Source organism: Balaenoptera acutorostrata, chromosome X (assembly GCF_949987535.1).
Source record: "Balaenoptera acutorostrata chromosome X, mBalAcu1.1, whole genome shotgun sequence".
Taxonomy (NCBI): Eukaryota; Metazoa; Chordata; class Mammalia; order Artiodactyla; family Balaenopteridae; genus Balaenoptera; species Balaenoptera acutorostrata.
The window spans coordinates 91,269,655-91,286,411 of NC_080085.1; the positions used below are offsets into that span (position 1 = coordinate 91,269,655).

General features: G+C 39.4%; 1 protein-coding gene across 3 annotated transcripts; it reads left to right on the plus strand.

The window, feature by feature from the left end:
* The first annotated feature begins 7,061 nt into the window (after positions 1-7,061).
* Positions 7,062-16,428, plus strand: RAB9B (RAB9B, member RAS oncogene family). Of its 3 annotated transcripts, none has more exons than XM_057537537.1 (3): positions 7,062-7,307; positions 11,903-11,969; positions 12,958-16,428. In XM_057537537.1, the coding sequence occupies exon 3, from the start codon at positions 13,000-13,002 to the stop codon at positions 13,603-13,605; it is 606 nt and encodes a 201-aa protein (XP_057393520.1). In that variant the 5' UTR covers positions 7,062-7,307; positions 11,903-11,969; positions 12,958-12,999; the 3' UTR covers positions 13,606-16,428. The 3 variants fall into 3 exon arrangements, with proteins under 3 accessions (XP_057393520.1, XP_057393519.1, XP_057393521.1); XM_057537536.1 differs by having other exon boundaries at positions 7,062-7,243; XM_057537538.1 differs by lacking the exon at positions 7,062-7,307 and adding an exon at positions 11,204-11,500.
* The last annotated feature ends 329 nt before the right edge of the window (positions 16,429-16,757 follow it).

The window sequence follows — 16,757 nt, forward strand, 5'->3', positions numbered from 1 at the left end:
TGAAGTCATTATTCAGAGGCTGAATGACCACAAGTCAGAGAGTTGTCAAAGGAATTCCTGTAGTAGGTGAGAGGCTAGAAAAAGTTCAGGGTTCCTAAATACTTGTACATGGGCCAGCTTATCACAATCCCCTAGGGAACTTGTTAAAAACATACATTTGTGGGCCCCACCACAGAGATTTCAAAGTCAGGGACTTGAAATCTATAGTTTTGATAAATCCTCTATGTGATTTTAATGTGCAGCTAAGTTCGGAAATCAGTGGATTCAATCAGTCACTCTAAAAGCCCTGCCAAAACCAAGAGTCTATATATTGAATTCTGAAGGTACCAGGGGGAAGTGGGTTTTCTATTAAAGGGGAACTTCAAAGGGTAGAAAGGCTTCAGTGAATGGGCAAGATGTAGGATACTATCCTTAGTTTTTCAGGTTCCAGAAACTTGAAAGGAGACTGATACATGCTATTCAAACTCATGATGGCCATGTGCCAATTTATCCGCTTACAATGGTTAAATTGTAAACTTACAAAATTTCCATATGGATTTTAGGAACAGCTTATAAATATCTACAAAGGCACTAGCTGGAATTCTGGTAGGGACTGCACTGAATCTGTAGATCAATTTGGAGAGTATTGCCATCTTAATAATATTAAGTCTTCTGATCCACAAACAAGGAATGTCTTTCCACTTATTTAGATCTTTTTAATTTCTTTCAACATTTTGTTGTTTTTAAGAGTATATGTTTTGCATTTCTTTTTATAATTACTCCTAAATATTTTGGTTTTGATGTCATTATAAATACAAATTTCAGATTCTCCTTGCAATTTATTTATTGAAGAAACCATGCTATTTTCTGTGGAGTTCCCCTTCCCAACCTCCCAACTCTAAACTCAAGTCTTACATGTTCTTGCTTACATTCTTGTGATGTTATTTAACATCTTTGTCCTTTTTCCTAAAAATTCATAGTTATATCTAGAGGTTTGATCGGATTCAAATTTTACTTTTTTAGCAAAATACTTCATAGGCACTGCTTTGTTTTTCCATTAAGAGTCAGATGATATTTGGTTATTACTCTTGTAATGTTAGCAGACTTTGATGATCATTGCCTATATCCATTAATTCATTAGCCATTGTAAAATTCTATCATTCCTTCTGAATTTATTAGGTGGAAATCTTCTACTGAAACATTCTCCTCATGAACTATTTGGTTACACAGAGAAAGAATGTATATAAGAAAGGCAGGTTAAATGTTCAGTTCATTATTTTATTTACCAGTTTTAAAATAATGAGCTAGTTTCATAACTTTCTCCAAGTTGACAAATTACATTTTTAAGTGTCATCATGAATTCATGTATTTAAACATATTTGATATATTTCAATCCATTGTAGTTATTGTGTTTACTGATGTTCAAATTGCTTCATGTTTGGCTAGTGAGACTCTCTTCAATTTGGCTCCTAAGTCCTTTTGACACAGCCCTAGTAGTGTACCTGTATAGGGAAAAAGCCAATCATAAGTCCAGGCTGTTATCTGTGCTTCTGACCAATCAGCTATAAAACAGAGGTTCCCATGACCTCCTCCCCATTGAATTTTATTATTTGCTAGAGCGGCTCACAGATCTCAGGGAGACACTTAAGTTTACCAGTTTACTTGAGAATATGATAAAGGATACAGTAAACAGTCAGATGGAGAGCTACATAGGGCGAGGTCTGGGAGGCTCCCGGTGGAGGAGCTTCTGTCCCTGTGGAGCTGGGGCGCATCACTCTCCCAGTATGTGGATGTGTTCGCCAACCTGGAAGATCTCCAAACCCCATAATTTGGGGTATTTTTATGGAGGCTTCCTCACATAGGCATGATCAGTTATTAACTCCATTTCCAGTCCCTCTCCCCTCTCTAGAGAAGTGGAGGATGGGGATGAAATTCCAAGCTTCTAGTTATGGCTTGGTCTTTCTGGAGATCAGCCCCCATCCAGAAGCCATGCAAGAACCCACCCAGAGTTGCCTCATTAGAACAAAAGATACTCCAATCACTCAGGAAAGTCTAGGGGATTTAGGAGCCTTGTCAGGAACTGGGGTCAAAGACCAAATATTAGAACAAAAGATAGCATTCTTATCACTCAGGAATTTACAAGCATTTCAGGGGCTCTGTGCCAGAAACTGGGGGTAGAGACCAATACATATATTTTCTATTATCTTGGGGCTCCATAGCTTCTTTGCTATCTGGTGTGACAAGATATTCCAGATTCATCTTGGACATATATTGCCACAGACCTAGAATCAGCCATTTCTCTAAGAAACCTTGATTGCTTTTACTGGGAAATGATATTTAGAATCTCAGTCTGGGCACTAGAGGTGCTCTTTGGTACTGGGATTTTCACTGTTTTGAACTGTTTTCAGTGAACAGAGCTTGAAAATACATGCATTTTTAAAATAATAAAACTGAGTTCATACTGATGTTTTCAATAATTGGATTATCTTCAGAGATCTTTCCTTCAGGCTATGGAAAATCTTGCAAAGCATCCCTATTCCACAAGATTATTCACATACCAAGTGATAAAAAATTATTGTGCCACCAGAACAAATGACTTGCTTTTGGACAATGATAGGTAAATATTGACAAATTCTTACTGCCCAATTTCCTTTTTACAAATCTGTGCTACTATATTTTCTGAATAAAACATCAGATGGTCCCATAAGTATTATTGTAAATGTGGGGAAAACAGAAGAAAATACTCAAAATCAGAATTATCTGGATATATGACATGTATAGTTGCCATGTAAATACTCTAGGCCAAGGATGCCAAACACATTGCCTCATCCATGGTAGCCACCACTAACTAATCACTCTTTTCTACTGAGCTAGATGTGCCTTAGAATCTTTCACAGCACAAGTCTCCAGGAAGCCACTATAAATTAATCTGAGTGGCCAAGCAAGATGACATATACTACCATCCACGTTTAAGGCAAGCCAATGTTCTGTTATCACATTACAACTTTGTACAATTAAGACAGCAGTTGCCAAATTGGGTTCTGAGGTATACTAGTCCTGTTGACAGATGTTCAATAAACAAAAGGAATTTGTGGTCACAGAAGTTTGGTTTTTAAAAAATGCTTTCTTCACTGCAAGATTCCAAGAGCCTTTAATGTTCTAATATGCATTGTGATTCTCCAGGAAAGGAAATAGTATGTGGTGTTTATGAATTTATTTGAACCCTTCATGGAACTCTTTTTTTCATAAGCATCTTATGAACATGAAATCAGGCTTTTCTTTTATATTAATCACATTCAAATTATGTCTTCTTTAAGCCCAGATCAATGTATTTAAAACCGAATTAGGATGGGGGGCTTTTGGACATAATAGATTTCATACACTGAATGCTGATTTTTGCATGTGTGTGTCACTCTCCAAAGGTAACTTTTTCTCCAGCACCTAGAGACAATTTTTGTTTAGTCTCCAACCTACTGACTACAGTATGATTCTCGCTTTGGTAGAAAAGTGGTGTTTGGGTGTGTGTGGAGGCGTGTGTGTGTGTGTGTGTGTGTAACTGTGTTACAAGGATAGGATTATATTATTTCATTATGCATGGAAGCATCATTGATGGAGGGCATGGTTTGACAAATCTCAATGATGGATCATTTAGAATAGTCCAGTCCAAGAGCCACAAAACCTACAGCTGGTATTTTGAAACTTTGAGCTATCCACCTTGTGCTGTTCCCTCCTAACTAGTGGTAGTCATGTTGCTTCTATTCTACGTGGATGGTAGTTGCTTTTCAAGTAGCCTCTAGAAAGTCTTTTAATATAGGATTTGTTTAGGAGTCTTTGGGCTAACATAGGATTTTGCTTAATCCTAAGGATTAATTAATTAATCCCTAAGGATTCCAACATTCTGCAAATATGTAATGCCTTCAGCAGTTATAAGCTTCTGACTACAGAACTGGGTATCCAAGCCTAGCAATTAAAAGGCCCTTAAAACTTGCAAATAGGTTTGGGGAGATTCTCAGAGATGACTAAACTGTTGAAAAATAGCATCTATGAGAAAAGGACAAAAAAATCTAGATTCACATAAAGATGAGACTCTAATTTGAAGGACTGTTATTTTGAGCAGTTCACAAAACAGTTCAATACAGTGCAGAAAGAAAACATTGGAACATCAACATGTTTGGTTTTTTTGTCATTCTTTTAAAATTTCTGTGTTGGAGTATTTTCAATGTATATGTATTATAATGTATATATAAAATAGATATGCACAGTAGGACATGTATAAAATCTATAAATATATATATGGGGGCCCATGCTCAGAAGTTTTCTTTTATCACAGATAAGAATGTGTGAGTAAAAAATTTCTTTAAAGGATTATGTGCATTTCTTCTCCAACAGAAGAGTGTTTTAGTGTGTTTGTGTAGTGGGCAGGACTGGTTTAAGTAGGAGCACATTCATATTCAACAAATATTTTCTGAGCATGTCCTATGTAACAAGCATTGCCCTAGGTTCTGCAGGTATGGTGGTGAATCTAAACAGTCACAGTCCTTGACTTTATAGTGCAATATAGTATAGTGGAGGAAGGCAGTTATCAAGCAAATAATCATACATTTAAATATCTCATCATAAAGACAAGCTACAGAATGGGAGAAAATATTTGCAAATGATATGACCAATAAGGGGTTAATATCCAAAATATATAAACAGCTCATACAATTCAACATCAAAAAAATCAAACAACCCAATCCAAAAATGGGCAGAAGACCTGAATAGACATTTTTCCAAAGAAGACATTCAGGTAGCCAACAGGCACATGAAAAGATGCTCAACATCACTAATCATCAGAGAAATGCAAATTAAAGTCAAAACGAGATATCACCTCACACCTGTCAGAATGGCTATCATCAAAACAAACACAAATGACGAATATTGGAGAGGATGTGGAGAAAAGGGAACTCTCGTCCATTGTTGGTGAGAATGTAAATTGGTGCAACCACTGTGAAAAACAGTATGGAGGTTTCTCAAAAAACTAAAAATAGAACTACCATATGACCCAGCAATTCCACTCCTGGGCACATATCCAAAAAGAAGGGAAAACACTAATTCAAAAAGATGCACACACCCCAATGTTCATAGCAACATTATTTACAATTGCCAAGATATGGAAGCAACCTAAGTGTAAGTGTCCATCAACAGATGAATGGACAAACAAGATGTGGTGTGTATATATATATATTATATATATATATATATATAAATATATAATATATATATAGGAATACTACTCAGCTGTAAAAAAGAATGAAATTTTGCCATTCGCAACAACATAGGTGGACTTGGAAGGTATTATGCTAAGTGAAATAAGTCAGACAGAAAAAGACAAATACCGTATGATATCACTTACATGTGGAATCTAAAAAATGAAACCAACCAGTGAATATAATAAAAAAAAAAAAAAAAGCAGACTCACAGAGAGAACAAACTAGTGGTTACCAGTGCGGAGAGGGAAGAAGGAAGCAGCAAGATGGGGGTAAGGGATTAAGAGGTACAAAGTATTATGTATAAAATAAGCTACAAGGATATATTTTACAACACAGGGAATTTAACCAATATTTTATAATAACTATAAATGGAGTATAACCTTTAAAATTGTGAATCACTATGTTGTACACCTGTAACTTATACAATATTGTATATCAACTATACTTCAATTAAAAAAAATTTTTTTATAAATTTATTTATTTTTATTTATTTATTTTTGGCTGTGTTGGGTCTTCGTTTCTGTGCGAGGGCTTTCTCTAGTTGCGGCGAGTGGGGGCCACTCTTCATCACGGTGCGCGGGCCTCTCACTGTCGCGGCCTCTCGTTGGTGGAGCACAGGCTCCAGATGCGTAGGCTCAGTAGTTGTGGCTCACGGGCCCAGTTGCCCTGCGGCATGTGGGATCTTCCCGGACCAGGGCTCGAACCCGTGTCCCCTGCATTGGCAGGCGGATTCTTAACCACTGCGCCACCAGGGAAGCCCCTAAAATTTTTTTAATTAAAAAATTTTTAAATAAATATCTCATCATAAACTGCTAAGTATTACAAAGAAAAGTACAGCAGGCTATATAGGAGGCTACAAGAGAATAAATTGGGGCACTTACTCTATTCTGGGGTTGAGGTTACCCTGAGAAAGTGACATTTAAGCTGGGGTTTATGGAATTGACTGAGTGGTTGACTTGGGAAGAGGCAGAAAGAGCGTGGCCTAGGTAGAGGGAGGGTGCGTGAGGGCCATGACGGGGCACGTGGAGAGTGAGGCATAGTGCCACTTTAGGGACGGGTTATCAGACAACAGGGAAGCTTCAAAGATGAATCTGCCTGACAGAGATGGAGTGCAGGCTAAATGACCCCAGGAGCTCCACCCTCCTTTGATTTCAGGGGAAAAAATCACGAATTAGTTGGAGGAACCAGAGGGGCACAGGAGACAAAAAGAAATGACTGGTTGGGTGGCTAGGCACAATTAGAACATTGCATTCTACCCCAGCAACATTTCTGGGAACCTCAGATAATGCTCTTAGGATGGCCCTCTAGAACGGTAACCTGTAAGGGTAAATGGCAGTGTGTCTTCTATGCCTGAGCTACAGATGTGAACCTTTCCTTTTGGATTGCCATGAGAATTTCATGAGCAGTAGCCAGCTAGAGGGCCTAGTAATGTTTCGTGATCATGTGTTTCCCTGAGTTATTTTAAACAAGAGTGTGTATGTGCTATCCTCTTGGCAAAAGCAGAGGGTTTGGAGGTAGGATAAATGAGGTAGGTCGAAGAGTAATTGCCAGAAATGGGGCTGTGGCTGCAGAGGAGCTAAGTGGGAGAGCAATATTTGACGGTCCATTGTCGCTGTGCCTACTGATCTGCAAGGGGAGAGGAGGAGGACAAAGGAGACCAGGGTTGGATACTGATCATGAAAGAAGTGTGAGCGAGCCAGGGAGCGCTCTCGACGCGCGAGGGCGGGAGGCGTCTACCCCGGGTCCCTGGCGCCGAAAAAGGGGCGCGAGGAGGCGGTGCGCGCCCCGCCCCCTCCCCTGGCGGGCGCGGGCGCGAGACGCTGCGCGGCGGCAGCAGCGGGCGCGAGCGGCAGCTGTCAGGCCACCTAGGTCCAAGCTGCACTTGCCGCCTCGTTGAGGACGAGGAGGCGGCAGGAGCAGTGACGGTGTCGCCGAAGAGCCGGACTGCCGGCACGCAGAGCTGACCGGCCTGGCCCCCGCGGCCCTCTCCCGCCTCTCTCCCATTGTGTTGGGTAAGGTGCCGGTGCGGGGGCAGCGAGAGTGGCTTAGCGGCCAGAGGACGCGGGAGGCCAGAAGGTGGGAGACCCGGGGCCAGAGGGAGAGAGGGAGGTCTGGGTGATCCCCCGGGGGCAGTTGCATCTTGGGAAAGGGGCCTAGGCGCCGCGGGGTCGGAGTTGGGGGGTGGGTGGGTGACGGTGGAGGGGGGCGTTGCTGAGTAATCAAGAGCAGCTGCCAAAGCCCGGCAGAGAGGCGCAGGGCTCTGTGGGGAGCGGGCGTGGCTCAGTGCGCATGCGCCACAGCCGCTGGTTCTCAGAGCTGGGGGCGAGGTGAGACTACCTGGGTCCGAGGTAGTTGGAACTATGCGTGACATATCACTTTCTGGGTCCCCGATGCTAACAGTACCCCTGTCATGGAGATGCCAGCGTTCCCAGCCTCCTAAGGAAGCTTCTTTTCCCTGTACCCTGCTCACTTAATGTCACCCAAACCTTACCTATTCGTCTCCAGGCGGTCTACTCAGGAAGAAGTGACCTGTGGACAGTGCCAAATTGCTATCTAGTGTGCCTTCGGGCTCACAGCCCCAGAGCTGTCGTTGTGAGGAGTGAAATGTTGGAGGTGAAATTCCACATTGGACGCTTCTAGTTGCATGTAGGATATAAATATGGGCATAAATGTAGGAATATGCATGACAGCTGCGGAATGACAGCTGTGGCATTTGCACTCAGAGTATAGATGTAGCTGATAACTTGTTAGCTCTACAAAATGAATCCAGTGCGTCAGAGGGCTTCCCTGCTACGGAACCCTCCCCCAGCCCCAGCCCCACGCATCAGGTTGTATTGGAAACAGTCTACACCATTTAAGGTAGAGGGTCTCAAAATCCAATCATTTCTTATTTGTATTGATTTTTACGTAGATTAAAGAAAGCCCCACCCAGTTCTCCAGTGCAGTATTTCCAAATATTGTTCCAGGAATCAACAGCGAGTTGAAGAGCCTCAACCGGTGTGTCACCATAAGATGGGCTTTCCCCACAGCTCTAACTACGGCTCCTCGCCTGTGCAGATTGCCACCAGGGCCACTCTCACCCACTGCCTAGCCCTCCCCTGTTTCTCTTCCCCCACCCTTAGCCCTGTAGTACACATCCCTCTCAAAACTTGCTCCCAAACAATCTGCACTATGGATTTGAGCATCATTCTACCCACGGCAACCGAACTGGTGTTGCCAGTTTGCTTTTCTTTTTCATCTTTATCACACTAAAATGTACTATTTTCAAAGGTTCAACCTCCTTCTTATCATTGTACTGCCTCCTCCCTCACCTCCATCCCCACCCCCAAGCATCCCCAACTAAATACAGTAATTTTAATAAGCCTGTGTGGGTGCAGACACAGCAAATTCAGAAAGTTTCAAGTGTGTTGAACAAAGAAAGCTAGGGAGTATCAGTTATATCAATTTCTAATTCACCTTACTGTCCAAGACGTAGACCCTAATTGGGAAAAAAACAGTGAATAAACTATCCTTAGAGAATGATTGTTACTCTGTTTTGGGGAGTGGGGTAGGAAAGGGGAATGGCATCTCTGGGATATTTGAATCATTTAAAGCCAGATCTTTCTCTGAATAGGATCAAAATTAGAATAAACATTTTAGTCCAAATCCTAACCTGATATGGGATCCTTAAGGGAGTTGACTTTCCTATTAAATGTACTTAGGGTTATCAAAGAATTCCTTTGCCTACTTAATGCTATCTTCTTTTAAGTTTTGATTTAAATTTGGCATATTTTGGGGGAGAAAAAAATTGTCTGGTTTGCTTTTGTACTGTGCTAGTTCTTTTTAATTTAAGTATGTACTAAAGGATATCACACTCAAATGAGGATGATGATGATGGTGATGATGGGGATGCCAGCAGCCACTGTAAACATAATGTGGAGATAATTATTCTGCTCTTGTTTTTGGTGGGAGTGGAGAAATTTATATATTTATTTTTTAAATGTGAAGGGAGATGAAGGGAAACTGGAGCATTTCCACTGGCTTTCAACAGGTGGAATTCCTGTTAAGTCCCATCTAGAAAGTGATCCAGATAAGTCCATAACTTCTGCTCTTTAGTCACCTTGTAAATAATAATATTTGGATACCTTACAGAACTGTGGATCTGTTGTACCTGTGCATCAATTCAGAGGCATTAGTTCTGGGTACTTATCTAATTAATAAACAAATATTTATTGATTATCCATATGGAGGACTCTGGTGCTGCATGAAGAGGCTTCAAAGACACATACAGACTAGGGCCTTATGATCCAGGAATTTAGAATTTGGTTGTGCAGAAAAAAAAGATTTTGTTAACAAAATAAGACAGTATAATGATACTATTTCAACTGTAAACTATGAGATCTGAAGCTTATATGTGAATTTATAAACTCCTTGAGGGTAAGACCTTGCCTTAAACATGTATGATTTCCAACAGGGTCTACATTCAGTGGGTGCTCAAGCGATGACACTTTGCAAAGTAGATTAGGTAGGGAGAAACTAGAGGCAGGGACAGAAGAGCCAGGAAGCTTTCACAGTAGATTAGATACAAGGAGATGTGGACCAAAATGAGGATGGTAGCAGAAGACTAGAAAAGGATATTGCAAAGAAAAATCATCAGGATTTAGTGACTGAAAGCAAGGAGACAAGCCTAACTGTATTCATTTTTACCTCCAGCAAATAAATGGGAGTTGGAGACAGCAGAGGAAAGTGTAGGGTCACCTTAGTAAGGACACAGCACACAAAAGGTACTCAAATGTTTTCTCAAGCATCAGTTTCAGGATTGGACAAGAAGACCCTTAAGGTCCCTCCAACGCTGAGATTCTGTGGTATATGCAAATGCTCAAAACTGTTGGGGAACAAGGCATTCTCAGATATGGAAGAAAGAGAAAAGGAAGAATTGTTATCCTCCCACTGGCAGGCGCTTTCTGAGAAAGGTTAATATTGAGTCACAAGGCCCCCACCAGTGAATGAAAGGAGGTGGAGAGCAAGAGGAACAAAAATACCAAACTAAAAATTTCAATAAGTGCTTACAAATCTTTGCAAACTTCATAAGTTGTTTCCTCCCAAATCCTTTGAGTTAAGTAGGGCAGGTATTACCAGCTCTATTTTTATATAGGAATAAACACAGCAAGATTAAGTGACCTGTCCAAGTTCATAAAATCAATGAATGGGAAAGCAGTGATGAAGACTGTCCTGATTGCTGCCAGCCCAGTGCACTTGACACTGAACTGCATTGTTCTTCCCTGGTATAGACCCTATGCACCCAGAAGTTATGTGTGCACATGACCAAATAGGGGATGCACGAGCAAAGGCAGCAATATCTCAGATAGTTATTAATACTTCATTATTCCTGGAGCCGAGTATTTGGTTTCCATATTCACTCAGTCCTTGACCCGTCATTTGTGTTTATTCGCAGCAGCCGGGAAAGTAGAGTTAGTGAGCCCTTTAATGATATGGACACCTGTTTGCTAGGAACTTAAGGAAGCTCACTTGGCATGGGCGCGTAATACTGTCAATATTGTGCCCAAGTTTGTACTTCCTTCAAGTGAGAGTTCAAGAGTTCTGCTCTGTAAAATTATCCTACAGACCAGTATAAAAAAGAAGTGTGCTAACACTTGGTTCATCTCCATTTAAAGAAATGTTTGTTACTTGAGCTAGTTCCAAAGACAGCAATTTGAGAGCAGAAGAAAAAACAGGACAAAAATCAGGAATTGTAGGAAACTTGAACATTTTTTTAGAATAGATATAGACCAAGAAGGAGGATAAAACCTATCAGTTTAAAAGACATTATTTAAATTCATAATTACTGATTTAGATCTCTGATGAATCCCTTATTATATGCTTTTTCTACATTTGAGAAAAATAACATGAGATTGTTAAGCAGCAGAGATTTCTTAAAAGCTTCTTTATTCCTCAGTAAGAAAGAACACTCAGCAAATGTAGGAACTGTTTTTTTCTTTTTAGAACAGTACTCTTGATGCTGCTGAAATAAGACACTTGCCATAATTAACTATAATTTTAAATGAAGTTGTGTTGGAATTTAATAAAGCCAGTTAAATGCTAAAACCTGTGTTCAAGACAGATGACTGAAATTAATGAGTAAAATAATTAGCCAAGATTATATATTGTAAACAAGGAGTCCCCAAACATATTTTTTCTTCTCTGATCTTGTGGAATCAGTTGCAGAGACACCCTCAAGGCTGAGTGCATTAATAACTTTCTTGGAGATGGGAACATTGGTAGGTAGAAAGGTAAGGAGTTTCATCTCTGACTTAGAATTTCAACATATCTTAGACTCCTCTGTGCTTTCTCTTTCCTGAATATCATCTATTGTGAATATCATCTACTTTCTTTGATTTACTTTTACTTTGAATGGAAAGCTCAATAGAGAGACAATATAAAACTTTAAAAAATCATATAAAGTACACTCAAGTTAGGACAAGTTAAAGTCCATGCAATAAAATTATTTTGTCCATGTTAGGTATTTGTAGTATTTGAACTCTCAAGTATATTTGTGAAAAGCATCCTCTGTAGGTAAGTTGAGGTTGGTCTGTTTTTTTTTTTTTCCTGACTTGAGTATATTTATATATAGATAGCCTTAACTTTATTTTACATAAATTTTTATAAATAATGTTTCCCAATCTGTTTTTTAGAATCCTAAAAAGAAAGAATATAGCAACAACAAGAAAAAGACTAAGATTGTGACAAAGACCCAACTGGGTAGGTTTACATTTTATTCTCAACTAGGTAGGTATATATATTATATGTTTTTATTTGATCATCACTGTTGAGTTCCCACAATGGACCTCGTTTGAAAGAACCTAACAAAATCTAGTACAAGGTAGTTGTTCAGTAAACATTTGATCTTTTTATTTTAAGATGCATTCTAGGTATTTCATGTACAGAAATGTGGAGGTAACAAGAAGGATACTGTATAATTATTAGCTGTTTAGAGTTTACAGTATGTTTTGATTGGTGTTATTATGGAATTAGAACCTAAATCCAGAAATTAATAAGCTATTCAAGATTTTCTTCTTCAATGATAGCTGTTATAATGATACCAATCAACAATCATCAACTTGAGTGCCATTGTTCCATGAAGAAAAGATTATGGAAGATCTTTTACTTGTGAGGGTATCCATATCAATGCAAGTATAATGGGGCAAATGCCTGAAGAAACCTGATCTTTTTCTCTTTTCCAAGTTCTGGGGTCCAATGTAATTCTAACCTAAACCTCTACTAAGAGAATCAAGATTCCAGCTTACACAGCTTTCTCTCCTCAACAGTTCTTGGGTCCATCAGGAACAGACTTCAAACCCCTCTAATCAATTTCATACTCTTTGCCTCTTGTTTGGAACTGTCCAAACCAGAAGCTAATATGTTACACATTTGAGTAGCATTCCTGTTCTAGGCTTTCTCCCCTAGAATAGGGTCAGAACTGAACCAGATGACAGCACCATCTGCTAGTCCATTTATGCATGGCATTCAGCCATTTTCCTGGCACAGGCAAGAGACTTCAGAAAAACAAGACATATTTTCTCCCTTATGGAAAAAGACTTTTATTCCTTCTGCTGTACTATATCATTTAATGAGCATGAATTAAGAGAAGTTAAATAATAAGGCCTTGTAATTCAGAGAAATTTACTATGAAGTTGATTTCAGTTTCAGGTTTAACTGTTTTCCCTTGTACTTTTTCTTTTATTTTCAGGTTCTCTTGGTTATAAACTCTTCTCCATCTGGTGCTACAACAATGAGTGGGAAATCCCTGCTCTTAAAGGTCATTCTCTTGGGTGATGGTGGAGTTGGGAAAAGCTCGCTCATGAACCGTTATGTAACCAATAAATTTGACTCCCAGGCTTTTCACACCATAGGGGTAGAGTTCTTAAATCGAGATCTGGAGGTAGATGGACGTTTTGTAACTCTCCAGATCTGGGACACTGCAGGGCAGGAACGCTTCAAGAGCCTTAGGACACCCTTCTACAGGGGAGCAGACTGCTGCCTCTTGACTTTCAGCGTGGATGACCGGCAGAGCTTTGAGAACCTTGGTAATTGGCAGAAAGAATTCATCTACTACGCAGATGTGAAAGACCCTGAGCACTTCCCCTTTGTAGTTCTGGGTAACAAAGTAGACAAAGAGGATAGGCAAGTGACTACTGAGGAGGCACAGGCCTGGTGCATGGAGAATGGAGATTACCCTTATCTAGAAACAAGTGCCAAAGATGATACTAATGTGACAGTGGCCTTTGAAGAAGCTGTCAGGCAGGTGTTAGCTGTAGAGGAACAGCTGGAGCATTGCATGTTAGGTCACACTATTGACTTGAACAGTGGTTCCAAAGCAGGATCTTCATGCTGTTAAAAGTGGGAAGCCTTTTAAAAGTGTGCCCCAACTGGTCAGTGAGTAGTGTAAGAATAACTGTGCCCGTCTAAGACTGCACACACATACAAAAGGGTAAGAGATAAGGTTATGATTGTAAATCAGAGCCTTTCAAATTGAAGTTGTAGAGCGATTAAAAAAAAAAAGCTTTATCAAGCCAAGTGTATTTTGCGTGATTTCTGCTATTTCCTTCTTGTGTGTTTCAGGACATTTCAGAAAGCTTTAGTTCTGAAAGATTTAGATATTTTTCAAGTCACAGTTTAAACTTAGAACCCAGCCGCATGAAGGAGTTAAAGAGCTACAGCTATCCCTTAAAGCATTCCATTAATCAACTAACAAATGTCACCATCAACTCTTGCCAAGCAGTTTCTGACATGTCTGCCAAAGGGGAAAAAAATAAGACTCTGAGTCGTATTACAATAAAGATTATAATGCAAACTAGGATGTCCTAAGCTTGAATTATAAAGAGGTTGTAATGATTAGGAATGCAAAAGTATAATGATGTACACTGCCTTGTTTAAATCCTTATGTACGGTTTGCTCCCATCTGAGCTTTTCAAAAAAATACCATCTCAATAAGAGATACACTAATGACACTGGAGATTTATTATACTCCTTGTGTTTGAAGTAACAGGGTCCTAGTGAATGGATTATGTTTAAATATGCCAACCACCCTTGCAAGTAAAAGGTTGGTCTGCTTTCACTTCATAAGTCTACTTTTGCTGCACAGGGATGTTGCTTCTCTGACAACCTCTTATTAATTCAGCAATGCTGCTTAGTATATGGCTTTGGATGCAGTGCACTCTGCTCATAATTTTGATGGTCCTTTGGTCCACCATACTGTGCTCTCAGAGAAGCCTTCAGAACAGGTTGGAGGATACTGGGCTTTTCTCCTAAGGTTCCGTAACTCGAATATTTATTGTAGAAGAAGGAACTGATTTCTTGTATGCACTGTATGTTGAGCTGGCCAAACTAGGATGTTGAAAGTAACAAGAGAACATACTTTAACCCAGCATTAGAATGAACTTATGAGAGTTGTCCAACAATAGAATGGACTGCCTTAATAGTGAACCCCCTTCCAGTGAAAATATTCAAGATGCTGGATGACCATCTGTTAAAATATCATAAAAATAATTTCTGTACTGGCTAGATGTTTGGTTTAAGGTCCCTTCCAGCTCTGAGTTCTAGGAATCTACGAGCTACAAACTACGTTTCAGTGCCATGTTATAGTTAGATATATCTTAAGACAACAGCTAAGACTATGGAAAGGGACTTTAAAATTTCTCAAACTACTCTGGGATCAGCATTTAACAGCAACTACATAGCTCTTTCTTTTGCTTTTGCACTATGGCAGGAAAAATTCTTGAGCTCTGAGTAATCATTATGTGCCCAATATAAACATCCTGAAGATACCATATTAAAATACAAAAACAGTTTGTCAAATTTTGATTACCATGACTGCCAGCTATATACTATATTATGAATATGCAGCTAGTTCTTGTCGGTTGATATATTTGTCCTGCATAGCTTTTAATCTATACTTTTACAACATCTATGATAAAAATAGTGACCCAAGGTAGTGAGAGACAGTTAGAAATGACCCCAAAAAGAGACCTAGGTTGGGAAGGGGGCAGGAGCTTTCACAGGAATATAGCCTAGAACTCTCCATTGTAGCCACATATGGAATCAGCCTTACATGTGGGACCTTATGTGCTTTAAGAGCTCTGGGACTTTTTGGCCACATTGATAAGTGGAAGATGATATTTTAACCCAGTAATGCTCAATATGTCCAATTTAAATATAGTCCAGACCCCATTGTCCAACTAATTTTGATGCCAGAAGTCAAAGCCAGAACTGGGGCCCCACAGCTCTTAAGTATTGGTCTCTATCCTGCCTATGCCTATAGCCAGCCACACTGGTTTCCAAGTTCTATGATCATTTTGCTACAATCATGTTTGTTAGGGTGAAAATATGTATGTCGGAACTATTAAATGCTAATTGTTTTTAAGTGCATGAGACCTGGGGCCTTCTCTTTCTACTTGCACTCTGCTTATAATAGTTTCTATTTGTAGATCTCAGGCCTTCATAAAGACCTCCATCCACTCACAGAAGTACTTGTCACTATTAGAATGGCATGTGATCATTTAAGTAAAAAAAAAATTACTTAGGTATCCCATTCATAGGCCTCCTGTCCATACAAGACAAGTGTTAAGTCATTTGAAGCCCCTTTCCTCTTAGCCATACCATTTTTTTTCTGCCATATCACTACACAATATCTTAATGAAAGCGCTTAATATTCAGTGACAAAAAATAGTGGCATTTTGGTGAGTAATACTCAGTGGGTTGTGGACATATAGTTTGGGTAAAATTTAAAAAAACACCAAAGGCTGAAATCTGTGAGTACAAGAAACTGTGCATATAGGCTTAGAAATTGTTTACTCTAGAATGTGCAGTGCAATATTTTCAGTAGGTGTTTTTTTTTTAATGAACACTAGATTTTTTGGAACAAGATATTTCTAATTGGAACTATATTGTTTTTCAATGGTCCATTAAAACATCATACAGAATATCTATTTAATTTATTTTCATGTGTTGGGCTAACATTCAGGGGGCCTCAGATTCCATATGTCTTCAGTGGATTGATGAATTTCAGGTTAATTTGTGCCTGCCTCAGCCATCTCTACTTTACCCTGAGGTATTCCACAATCCTCTTGTTGCAGGTGCTGCTAAAAACTCAAAATTGTGTATCAGATATTTTGTTTCAACTGTAAAAATATCATCTGTGTTAAAGTGAATAAAAAGTGCATTTTGAATAACCAGTATACAATGTTTGTGCTTCTTTTCTCCCTTTCCCTTTTTGAGCAACTGGTGGGTGTGACAGAGAGTATTTATCAATCAAGTCACTCTTTCAGGCTGCCCTACATGTGGCTCTGGATCATTTTTTCACATGGTACTCCAAGCAGCCACTACCTACTGATCAGACAGATACCATTCTACTGATTGGGAAACAAACTCAAAAGATTAAGGTGGGGAAGTTCCTTTTATTTTATGCCATTTTTTAAATACATGAAGAGTATTGGAACTAGAACTTGGGTCTTGACTCTCCACTTTATATCTTCATTATGATTTAAAACA

What these genes read in the sequence shown, in the direction of transcription:
- RAB9B (XM_057537537.1), top strand. Translation starts at nt 13,000, where the DNA reads ATGAGTGGGAAATCCCTGCTCTTAAAGGTCATTCTCTTGGGTGATGGT.